This window comes from Euprymna scolopes, chromosome 12 (genome assembly GCF_053919585.1).
Source record: "Euprymna scolopes isolate OS-2025 chromosome 12, ASM5391958v1, whole genome shotgun sequence".
NCBI lineage: Eukaryota > Metazoa > Mollusca > Cephalopoda > Sepiida > Sepiolidae > Euprymna > Euprymna scolopes.
In genome coordinates this window covers 49,722,063-49,735,391 of record NC_136493.1, presented here as the reverse complement: position 1 = coordinate 49,735,391, position 13,329 = coordinate 49,722,063, and the positions used below count along the sequence as shown (strand labels likewise).

The following is a 13,329-nucleotide window of genomic DNA, read 5'->3' as shown; positions in this document are numbered from 1 at the left end:
TTAACTTTGACCCAAATTTATTGTTTTGGGCTCAAATCAAATTAATCCATGTCCAAATAACCTAGATCTAAAATTTCAAGTGTTTAGTCACAAAATTGGCAGATGAGTTTAATGAAAACCGGTTTTCTTTTTATTGTTGCAGACCATCTGCAATTTGACAGTCGAGTACAAATCTCAAGAGCGATAGGAGTCTTCTATGATGTCTGAAACTGACAGTGTTTAACAAGCAAGATTGGAAATATACCGCTGTACAACACATGCTCTCTACCAATCCTAGTGATGATAACAGGACCATTGCCAGCACCCTCAAAACGCATCGCTGGATTGCCACAAATAACAAGGACGTGCCTAAGGTGATGAAAACAAAGTTTCCAGCCACGGTTATGATTTTTGGTATGGTTTCAAGTGAGGGTTGCATCATACCATCTCACATCTTCGAAGTCGGCTTGAAAGTCAACATCAAAGTGTACCTAGATGTGCTGAAGAGTGTGGTGATCTCCTGGTGCGATCAGGTGGTCGCTGGCAGACCCTGGGTGTGGCAGCAGGACTCAATGTGGGCCTACAAGTCCAAAGAGACCCAGGCTTGGCTTCAAAAGGGGTGCTACAAGTTTGTACCCTTCTCTCACTGGCTCACCTCCTCCCCTAACCTGAACCTGCTGGACTACTTCCTTTGGTCATACATCGAGAACATCACCAACATGACCTCCCACAACACCAAAGCCAATCTGATTGCCGCCATCTGTCGAGTATTCGCCAAGCCTGACGCTTGTGGAAATAAATACGGACCTGTATCAAGGTGGTGATTGAGGCTGAAGGTGGCTACATTGAATAGATGTCAGCTCTACTACATAATCAAGTTACCTGAATTGATTTTTGTCAAAAGTTTTAAATTAAGGCTGTAGTGTTGTCTTCTTTAGCATGATAACGTTATCGTTCCACCCTATATATATATATATTTTTTTTTTTTTTTAATTTATGTATTAGTATAAATAGTAACTAGATTTTGTCTACATTTAGTTAATGGTTAAGAGGTATTTTTCACTGGGGACATATGTATTTAACGGTTATCCTGTTTTTAAATCTCCGAAACAGCTACATGGTAAACAGCTGATGATCTTTGTTTTCTATTCAACAATTTAAGTTTTTTTTTTTACCGTTGTATAGTTGAATTCTCTTGTATAATTCTGGATTTTCTAGCAGAAAGTCGACTTAGGAAATGCTAAGTCTGCGATATGTTCAATTTAGTTGGTTTTTCCAGAAATTTAAACTGCATTTTTTTTTATTTTATTTTGGTATCTTTTTGTAAAATACCTAAAGCTTCTTTAGACTCATATATATATGATATTGTATATATACCTGTGTGTATTTATTTCTCCATTTAGATTACTGTTTTACTATTATTCCGCATGTGGATAATGGTAAATACCTTACCAGTATTCAAAGAGGAAGATAATCCGGCTGCCTTTTCTCCTCACTTCCTGACAAGGTAAATAATTCTTATTTTAAATAATGAAATTGCTTTTATTTATTTATTTTTCTTTTATGAAAATCACTCTAGACAAGGCATGAAGCCACCTGATATAAGAAGCAAAAAAGAAATTACCACTTCAAGATAAAAAAAAAAAAATAGCCAATGTGAAGTGTTAGATGGATAGATTCCAACCCAGAAAACAGCAACTCTTTCCTTTTTGTCAGAAACATTGCTCATGGAATATGAGGACTAAATAACTGGATGGATTAAACAAGAAATAGATTTCCAAACTAACAAGGTTTTATTCGTTCCTATTTCTCTCAAGTTAATCCTAATCACTTCATCTCGTGTTTTCTATGAACTGAACCTGCTATCTCAACTGTTCTACATTTACTAACCCAAGAACTCTCATCCGTTCTTTCGATATAGTCACACCATCATTTTTCTGCATACATCTCCCAGATTTAATTTTTCTCTGACGTTATTAGATGCAAGTTGGTATTACAGACCTTCATTACAGTTACGATAAGTGGGTATATGCGTAACAACATGCACTGTAGTCGCAATAAGTGAATATATGCGTAACAATATACACTGTAGTCACAATGGGGCCATTGTTACACAATTATTTGGTGGGATGATTAATCAGAATCGGAAAATTCGGAACTTTTGGGGGTATAGGAATCCGAAAAAATTTGGGTCTATTTTTCAATATCAAAAACGATTCTTTTAATTGTGTTTTTTTTTAATTTGATTTTGTTTAAAATCTTCAACTATTAGTAGTAATGTTAAAAAGCAAATATTTATTGGTTTTAAACAACCTTTAAAACTAAAAATCTATAGATCACATCCCACAAGTTTGTTTTTATGTTTGAGAAAATATCTGCGCAGTTAACGTGTTTTTGTATGGTAATCATGAAAAAATAATAATTCTATTGTTAATGATTTATAGATTTATAAAGAATCAGAATCGGGAATTTGGCATGGAATCGGTAATTGTATCGGAATCGGGGGAAAAATATTGGAATCGTCCCATTACTAGACAAGTTACTGTGATTTTGGGAGTCCGAGAGTAAGCTTAGATGTCCTGAGGTCACAAGTGTCGCGTTTATTCTGACTAATTTCTTCATCAATAGCTCTGTGCCCATGTTGGGAATTTAGACTGCAAAACTGTGATATTGACGTCATTGGTCCAAACAAGATAAACGTCTTTCGGCATTTCTTCTTCGTAAAAGAAAAAAATGGTGTCAGCATTGTTTTTTTTTTTTTTTTCTTTTACTTCTTGTTATGAAGAATAAATAGATAGAAATTAGTGATGGGACAATTTCAATATTTTTCCAGATTCCGATGCAATTACTGATTCCGTGCTAAATTCCTGATTCCGATACAATTACCGATTCCGATTCTTTAAAAATCTCCAATTATTTAACTATAAAATTGTTATTTCCTCCGAATTTTCGTAAAAAAAAAAAGGCACATGTTAAATATGCAGATATTTTCCTAAACGTCATAATACACTTATGGAGGATGATCTATCGATTTTAGCTTAACTGGTACTTGAAAATCAATAAATATTTATTATTTTATCATTATTACCAGCAAGGGAAGATTTTGGTTTAAACAAAATCAAATTAAAAAAAAAAAAAAAAAGACAAAAGAATCGTTTTGTCATCGGAAAATAGGCATTAATTTTTCTGATTCTGATACCTCAAAATTTCCGATTTCCGATTCCAATTCCTAGTAATCATCCGAACACTAGTAGAAATATACCTTATAGGTAAGTTTCTACTCTCGTTAACATTTGTAATTTTTGTGTTTGGAAAATGTTAAATAAAGGAACCATTCATTTTAGTTAGCATTTTTTAAATATTAAAAACATTGCTTAACTAGTTTATTCATATATTGTCTCCAAAATTCCAAATTGAAATGGATACTGAGAAAAAGATATCATTTTTTTTATTCGAATGAATGTAAACGATTTAATTTGGAAGTAAAATTTCACTTTACAAAACTAATGCTGTGAAAAATATAAATTGCAAATAAAACCAAGAAATAAAGACTGCTATTTCATTTAAAATTAGTGACCTATAAACTTAAGTAAAAAAACGGCGAAACTTATCACATTTCCCAAAGATCTATTGAGACTCATAGAAAACAAGAAATTACCAGTGAAAAGAGTGTTTCAGAATAATAAATTTAGTTGCAGTGATAGAATGTGAGTATTCTGGATTTAAAAAAAAAAAGATGTTAAGAATTGGAACAAATATATTGACGATATTGCTGCAAAGATCTCCTATCCTATCCTTACATCATCAACGCTCTGATCCTCATCTGGCATCAATTGTGATAGATGGCTCTCGTCTGGGTGAGGCCCCGTGTTTTGACAAGCTTCTGGGTTTGACCTTTACTCCTGATCTGAAATGGAACACATACATCAAGTCTGTTGCCAAGGTCGCTGGAAAGATGGTCGGATCCTTCTACCGCTCCAGAAGATATCTCACTACTGATGCAATTCTCTATCTATATAAAAGCCAAGTACATCCAAGGATGGAATACTGTTGCCATATCTGGGCAGGAGCTGCAAAAAACGGCCTATCCTGCCTTGACAGAGTACAAAATAGACTTCGTGGCTTAGTGGGTGATGCCCTTTTCTCTACCCTGCAACCTCTCTCCCACAGAAGAGACGTAGCGAGCCTATCCTTGTTTTATCGTTATTTCCATGGCAGGTGCTCGTCTGAACTCCAATCTCTGGTCCCCCCTCGCCAATCTTTCACGAAAAACACCCGTCTAGCCGAATCCACTGAAAAATTTCCCCCACTCTTTATCTGTGCCTAAATCAAAACGTGGATTCCATGAACAAAGATTCTTTCTTAGAACTGCACGCCTGTGAAACTCTGTTCCGTCTGCCTGCTTCCCACCGGACTACAACTTGGATGTGTTCAAGTCCAACGTTAACAAATTCCTAATCAACCGCCCCCTTAAGTAAACACTTCATCAAATCTCCACACTAACGTAATGTACTTGCAATAACCCTTATCCCTGAGTGGCTTCCGGGCCTTGATAAGTGGTGATCTCTGTGTAAAAAAAAAAAAAAAAAAAAGATAGGGGGTCTCTTTCTGCCATAATAGAAAACGACTCGGTCCTGAGAGTATTCTATATCCCTACAAAACCACCATTCACCTGTACATGGAGTATTGCTGTCACGTCTGGGCTGATGCATCTACCACTACTCTCTCTCTCTCTCTCTCTCTCTCTCGCTATTAAACATGATCCAATAAAGAGTCTAAAATCTAATAGGTCCCACATTATCAATCCAGTTTCACATCTGTCTCTGCAGTGACTTAATCCACAATACATCGTAGTCTATATTGCACTGTAGAGAATCTACTGTTGATTTTATAAAATTATTTTTATATATAATTACTTGCATTAAATTTTAAAATGCAAAAGTCAAGTATCATATTTCAGTTGTCTTCTAAACAGCCAATATTCGTTTCGAACGCGCCCCTGTCATATTAAAGAACCTACTGTCGATTTTATATTCGGGCTTTTCAGCTTGTGTGGTAATAAAACTTCTCAAATGCACTTGTGATGTTAGGCTGTGTAAGGTGTTTACTTTGGTCTAAATCGACTGTTCCTTCTTTCATTGGATTATTTGGATTATGGATACTTATCGAAGACATTCCGGTTGAACATTTAAAAGAACACTGCCAGGCTCATAAAGTACCTCCATGTGAAATTTCATCATAAACAGTCTAGCCGTTTTCTAGTTCATAGGGAACGAACTCACATGCACAGAAAGTTCCTTTTATATAATAGTAGGGATAGAGATATGTGCGATTGTGTTCTTACATGTTTGTAACAACAAAAGTGTCTATCATGGTCAATATGTGTGGGAAGCGTCCATCTTTCTGCACTATGTGTGAGGGTGTGAAACACCTACAATAAAGCAGTTCATTAACATTAGTCTGTAACGCAAAGGAACATACTTCTTTGTTGTGTCGTCTTTTCTTCTCTTTATCCACTTTCATCTCCCTCCAAAGGAAATCAACAACAATAAGTTATATATTTGATATAACTTTATTTACCCTTCAGGAAGGTGGTTTGGTCACACGATGACTATTTGTCTTTTCTTTTGTAGTCCACTTCTTTCTGTGTATGTTCTGTTTGTTACTGCTTTCTTGTATTTCGGCTACATTAGCAATGTGCCTGAAATTAAGATCACTTATCTGGGTTTCTTTTTGTTTTTTTGTTTTTTGTGTACTTGTTCCTGAAATTAGAAGAGCCAACATTCGCAGGATACTGACCGGGTCTCCCATGTTGGCTAATGAGAGAGCATCTGCCGATCATGACACCCAGATCTTTCTTCTGAGTCCCACAGCTTGTTTCATTGTTAGGTATCATAATTCCTATTTAGTTGTATGTGGAAATACTGGCCCCAGGCTTAGTTTACTTGTGGTCCTATCACAGAGATACTTTTTTTATCCCATTTTCATGAAACATGGTTGATTGGTTGGTTTTGTTTTATGGCATATCAACTCTTTTTAGGTTATTTAATGCCGAAGCCAGTGATTTGGAAGAAAAATATGTTAATAGGATATATTTGTTTTTTTTCAAGTCAGTTTTTATTTAACCCATAGTTGGGACTCTAACAGGTACTACCACAGCGAGTCAGAGCGGACCTGGGAGCAATGGCAATTAAGGGGTGGTTCCACACTCCCTAAAGCTCGCAAGCTGGGGCCTCACCATCAGATATAGTTTAAGGTCATATCCAGGACCATGAAACAAGGTGCATTATAACATATATATAAAGGGACAATAACAACAGATAAGATAAAAAAAAAAAGGACATATTAATATCTAAGTTGGCTGCTTTGCTCCTTTCTTATAAGAAAATTTGACAATATATTCCCCTCATATATTTAAAGGAGAGCTTTTAATGTGTGGCTAATAGGACAATTTGTAGCAATGCCTATTTGTCAAAAAAATATATTCATTTAACTTTTCGCACACACACCCCCTCCTCAGTAGGAGCTACTGACCTCCAGGGCGTACTTATTTCGACTAAAACTTTGAACTATTTCCAGATCCTTTGGGATTGACACGGCAGTCACAAAGAGCTTCCTGGCACCAACAAAGAAAGATGTATTTTTTCTCATCCTGGTCAATTTGATGTCGAGCAAGGCTATCCTCTAAAGGATATACTGCTCAGGAAAATACTTTTGCCAGCCAACCTTTTTTTTTCACTGTGACATTGTCTTAGCGTTAAGCGACCTACACCGTTGGGTGTAGGTTGCTGAAGTATATATATTGTAATTGTTTATAGAAGGACTTGGTTTTCCTTTTAATTGTACAAATTTTTTTGTTACAAAAAGGTTTAGAGAGGTTTGGTATAATGCAAAGACCAAACCTCTGTTTGGTAAACTATTAATAGTATTCTTTTATTAATTCCAGGTTTCTTACATACAGTCACTTATGCGCCTGGAATGGTTACCTCCTGCTGTTACCAGTCACACTCTGTTATGATTGGCAGGTGAACACTATTCAACTCATCGGTACCTGTTCAGATCCTCGCAACGCATTTACGGTGGCTTTTTTCCTCGTTCTCATTTGTATAGCCAAAAGGAGCTTTCAAAATAAAAACGTAAGTAAATTGCAATAGTTAACCATTAAACTTCTTTTTGTAACACTTATTATCAAGGCCCAAAGGCTGCTCGAGGATAACTTTTGTAATAAAACTCAGATTCTTAATTGTCCCCAACATAGCTGGTGCACCATCTGTACAACACCCACTGATATTATTCCACAAAAAGATTTTCTGATTCGGAAAAAAATGAACCTGAGTGGACGTACCTTGCAAACGTCATCAACTGGGAACATGATCCCAAATCAGTTGAGTCATCAAATTGAATTGAAAATAAGACAAATGCTGAAAACTTGATCTCCTGTACAATTTGATCCTCGATGTCAGTGGCCGTATCTCTTATCCTTCTCTTAACAGTACTGTTTGATATTGGAACCAGTGCAATTTTTTTTTTTTCCTTTGTTTCATTTCCCAACATAATTTCAACCATTTTGAAAGCGCAAGGCTGAATCAAAATTTTCCCAATTGTATGTTTTTTTTTTTTTTCAGCTTTGCTATTTCAAGTGCTACAACATACAAAGTATGTTGTCCTGCTAACTGCACATTAAAAGCTCTCCTTTAAATATATGAGGGGAATATATTGTCAAATTTTCTTAGAAGGGAGCAGAGCAGCCAACTTGTATCAAGTAGATATTAATGTCCTTTTTTTTGTTTTTTGTTTTTTGCTTGTTTTTTTTTGTCTTATCTGTTGTTATTGCCCCTTTATATGCATGTCATAGTAACTTTTTTGTTTTCTTCTTTAAAATCTTCTGTTGAAAACAGCTTCATCTTTTTGAGAGCATTCCCATGGTGTTCAAAAAGATTTTCTTCTTGTCTTTGTGATGAAGATAAACATTTTGCAAATGTTGCTTCCTCTTTGCTGGTTTCATAGAATCATTTGTCAAAACTTTGTTACAAATAACACAGTGAGGCCTTTCTTCTCCATTCATGATGTGAGTCTATGTTCAATATATGAATGATCGTATTTTTTTTCTTTTTTGATACTCATGATGGGCTCCAAATTCTGTAAATAAAAACAAGAAAGTTAAAACTATAAATGGATTGAAAATCACCCACTGAGAACTCAAAATTTAAACCTTGGAGGTGAATTTCACCACAAGCAAGAACCTATAACTCAGAATATCTTTGAAGATGTCCAGGGTATGACATTAAACTGAATCTGTATGTCTAACGCACTGAAGCCCACTTAGTTTTTAGTATTTATTTGTTTGCATCTAAGTTAGACAACGCTTATTGTATATTTGAATATAAAGTATGAGTTATTCCCCTTGTTGATTTTTAGGTGATTTCTTTTTAAATGTTCCATAAATCTAAATAAATAAATTTTAGAAAAGTAAATTATTATATTACCAATAACACGGTGCAACAATGAAAATTGGTTGATAAGAAGGAAAGTTTGATTTGTCAGCTTAAATGCTATCTGGGTTTGATTCTGCAAAATTCGATAAGATAAGCCTAATATATTAGATGATGAAAATAACATAAATGAATCTATCAAACTACGTCTATTACTAATATTCAATGCTTGGTACAGAGAGCAGATGTAAGTATCTCCTTCCTTCCCACCGCAGGAAGATGTGACACAAGGTGAAAAGGTGAGGAAGGTCAAGCCAATACTCCTAAAGAAAGGGGTACTCTGGTCTTTTAAAAATTGCATCGGCAGCTCCGTCGGCATTCCCCATTGGGAGCACCTCAGGCAGTAAGCAATAAAGTTACTCCACCCAAAAGATGAGAAACAACAACCCAAGAGGGTAGACCTTCTGGGTTTACTCATAACCATACCTCAGCCTGACAGATGCAAAATTATTCTGTATTCAAAAATGGTCTTAACTCTGTCAAACTGTGTCGAGGACATATCATCAGTTGATATGAATATGAGCTATTCAGACTGCTAGTGTTCTGTGGTTATGATTCTGTCTTCCCAGACATTACTTGCTCCTTTATGTTAGTAGTGTACATAAGCAAGAAATCGTCACAGTTATTTGTTCATTAGCAAAGAAAGATGTTAGGGCATATTATTACTTGATATTATAATGGCAATAGCATGGAAATAACATGAAAATTGGCTAGTCAGAATCAAAGTTTGACTTGTCAGTTTAAATACTATTTGGGCATGACTTTAAACATCTGACAGCATAACTTTATATGTTATATGATAGAAATAATATGAATGAATCTTTCTCTTCAATTTTTCAGGACTGTACAGTTCTCATGGGTTTAGCTTTTCTGATTATCCCTTTCCTTCCTGCTTCTAATCTTTTCTTTCCTGTGGGATTTGTGATTGCAGAAAGAGTCCTATATATTCCAAGGTAATTGGGATCTTTTTTCTTTTTTTCTTTTTCGGTTCAATTAATCTAATTTTCTTTTTCTTTTTTTTTTTTTTTTCCACCCACGTTTGACAGATTTTGGTTATTTTTAGATGCGACCATGCCTGTCCTATAAAAAGTTCTGTCTTCCAGTCAATAATATGGTTGGTCCTTGATCTTTGTTAAAAAGGTTTGGCTACTGAGTCACGTTTATCTGGTCAGAATAGTTGGTTGGTGTTAAGCAAGTAAACAATCTGATCCGATGTGAATGATTGTTACATGTGGATATATGACCTGTGGTCATTTTTGTCTGAAATTATTTCATCTTTGATTCAGTAATTTTTCAGTATTTAAAAAAAAAAAAAAAAAAAAAAAAATGATACTGATGATTTTGTTCTTGTCGTTTTCTGAGTGCAAGTCTGATAGTGATTTGAAGATAAACAAGTCCCATGCATGGTCTCCTGTGAGTGCACAGTGAATGAGGCATAAAAAATGACTAAGTCCATCATTTGCCCCTCCCCCGTTTAGCCCAGAAAGTCCCCAAAGCCTTAACATATTTAAATTTCTGTTCAGCACCATGCAAAACTGCTGCATAAACATACACAGAAAATTTTGAACAAATATGCTAAAATTCTAAAATTAACCCTAAATTCTAAAATTAACCCTAAAAGAGCCCCTAGCGCACACCCAAGTGTTATCACGAAGTATAGACAAACAAAATTATATAGAAATCAGTTAGTTACAACTTTTCAGAAAGTTTTATAAAAATCCAAGGCATCAATTTTTTTTAATAAGCACAAAAGTGTCAATTTTAGCCATTTTAACCCAAAAGGCACCCCTAGGGGGACAACTGGAGTTTTCTCAGAAAATCTGTTCTGTTACATTTTTACTCATATAATGTTTAATGTTTGTGCAAAATTAAAAAAAAGACATAACTATTGAGAAAAGTGCAGACAGACAAATGGATGAACGGACAAGGATGAATTTACTGGTCCACCCTCCTTTTGTCGGGGACCAAAAAAAAACTCATAGACTAAAATTCAAGATGGTTGATAAACCTCCCTTGATAGAAAAAATGTATATAAATAAAACGGGAAGTGTGTGTGTGTGTGTGTGTGTGAAAATATTTAACCGATAAACTCTTAAACTACTGGTCACATAACACTGAAATTAACAGGAAATAGTAACCATACACCAAGGATGGCTTATAATGAGTAAAATCTTTGTTTGAATGGATGAATAACGCATATAGAAATATATGTCGCCAAGTTGAAATGCAAAATGTTCATTTCAATCTACCGAAACACACTGACGACCTGGATGTTTCAATTTCGAATCCAGTTCGTTCCACAAAAATCAATTTCACTTAAGATGTTAGCAACCTTCATGTGGTCCCTCCTATAATCCCCAATGTCTTCCTAGAAAGGATTCTGACGAGAAAAATATCAGGGAAGCCAACAATAGAATCTTCGGATTCATATGACATGATGATGATGATGATGAACTTGCTAACATATTTCTATTACTTTTGCACATGCTTAAATTCATTTATATTTTGAAGTGGTTTAATTTTAAATCTTTTCTATCCGTTGATAGATCAAATGGTAAGGAATACAGTTGGAGCGCTAAATGTTTTGATTTCGATTCTAGCTGATGGCACCGAATTCATTTTTTTTTTTTTTACTTTTGAAATCATTATCGTTTATTAGGTACAATATAATATTCAATAGAGAATTGGCTCTATAATAATAAATATGAAATTTACATGAATTAAAATATATTCAAGCGTATTTTACGATCTATAAAATGAAAAAGGAACACAACAAAAAAAATGTATCAAACCGTCCTCTTGTCGACACAACGCATGAAAGTCTTTTTTTCCTTTCTTTCCTCAACTTGCAATAAATCCTCGTGTATTCAATATTATCTTCCACCGTTCGTTATCGTTCTAAGCCGTTCAACAAAAAACCTCAACTCAATCCATATGCTTTAGAATTCGTCCCTATTAACAGTTACTAATTGTATACATATGCAAATTAATGATATACATTCATCAATGAGCGACCTACAAAATTATGCTTTTCTTTTCTTTTCTACATTTTCTGCTGTCATTTTACATGCTATGCAAACACAAGGTCGTTTGGGAGAGTGATGATTTCTATTACACAATCCAGCAAGGCCAGGCACCTTCTACTAGTCTTAAATAAAAATGTTTTTCCCTAAAATACAAAAATATTTTTTACGCAATAACAAGTCTGCATAGCAAAAAACGTTTTGTTGATGGAGATAACAAATTCAAATTTATTTTTGAACATATATAAAATTGAACTTGATTATCATCATAAAATAACAGTGAATAGGAAATTTCATTGAAACATTATTGTTTTTATATAAAGCCACTTAAGTATAAGGTTTAATAAGCCAGAAATGAGTGCCAGTTGGAAGATGAGGAATACTATGGGAGTACTGTCACTGATCAATGATATGAACTGCGTTTGATAACTTTTGAGGTGTTCCATATTGGATTTAAAGATGACCAAGTTTTAATCAACAAGGGAACATGCTAATGTGCTCCACAGGTGAGAAACCTTGTTCATGGAAACTCTACCTGATCTGAGTATATGGAGGGAAGATCTTTTTCCATTGTGGTAAGATGAGTCATTACTGTCGATGTCTTACAAGAAGAAACCAAAGACTGGAGATTAGTTGACCACCTTCTATGGATGTAACACCTTTCCTGATGAAGTTGGCTAGGACCCCTGTTGTCTGGAAACTTTGGCTCTGATCGTCTGGTCCTTCTCAGTTACATTGAATCCTGTATGCTGAAAGTGAATATCGAAGCTGCAGGCAAAAAGAAAAACAGACATATGAAATTCTACTCTACGAGAATTAATTCACAAAATTATGTACAATGTTTTTACAAATATCGTTCAGTTCTTAGTAAGTTTTCAAAAGTCCCAATCTCTCTTCACAGACAGCGTCATACGGATGGAGGAGGAGTCACGTCTTCAGGGAACGGTGGGCTTACTTCAAGTTTCGCGCACAAACTCTCGCTGGAAACTGCTTCGAAACTCCTTCAGAAACTGACTAATTTCGCACGACACTAGTATTAATAGTAGGGTGTGTGGTTGGGGTGGAAGTTTCCCAAGCCAATCAGATTACGCCACGACATTGGAAAAACTCCAGATTTTGCGGGTGTGCAATTCAGTCTGGGATCTGAGATTCAAGTCAATATTAAATTCCCATGACCCCTAAAATCATTAACTGTCAGCCCAACATCTGGCTTTGAGTTCGTCAAGGCCAGATAGTGTTATGTTATTGTTCTAAGTTCCCTGTCATCAGTTTTAAATGCAAAATATATCTCTCTAACTTCCAAACAATATCTATTTTGACAATGAAATAAAATATATATTTATATCCCTTACTTTAAGTCTTCGGGATATCTGCTATTACCCGGGATCGATTAAAGCTATCTTAGAATACCAGGCTCCCCAATGAGGGCAATTCGTTCCCTCAGGTCGATTATGTTTCATGGAGATAATAGTCAAGAGAGCGATTAGCAAAGGAGTTGTATGAAGGAGAAGAGATCACCTCCTGCTCTACACTAAATTTCAAAGTCATGTCAATTTAAAATTATGTCTGCATTTACTAGATGTTCCACATGAACAAAAAAATAAGTTTTTTGATTCTCATAAAATCTATTTATATGGAGTTAGCTGTGTGTGTTGTGTAGCAGGGGGTCATATTTAAGGATGACTGGGACATATATCACGATGACATGTATAACAGAATACAAAGATAGTGATGATGAGGGAGAGAAGAAACTTATATTACAGTTCTTTTAACACAGATTAGAGGAGAGGCTGATATGATGCACAGTTCTTAACACAGAGGAGGGGAGGCATTTC

General features: G+C 35.1%; 1 protein-coding gene across 6 annotated transcripts in view; it reads left to right on the top strand.

Annotated features, from left to right (window-relative positions):
- LOC145291278 (protein O-mannosyl-transferase TMTC1-like) overlaps positions 1 to 13,329 on the top strand; it is a 163,098-nt gene that overhangs the window by 99,275 nt on the left and 50,494 nt on the right. For all 6 annotated transcript variants that reach the window (XM_080136916.1, XM_080136917.1, XM_080136921.1 and 3 more), the window contains 3 exons: positions 1,383 to 1,486; positions 6,926 to 7,115; positions 9,312 to 9,424. In XM_080136916.1, coding sequence (XP_079993042.1) covers positions 1,383 to 1,486; positions 6,926 to 7,115; positions 9,312 to 9,424 — 407 coding nt within the window. The remainder of the gene's footprint in view (positions 1 to 1,382; positions 1,487 to 6,925; positions 7,116 to 9,311; positions 9,425 to 13,329) is intronic.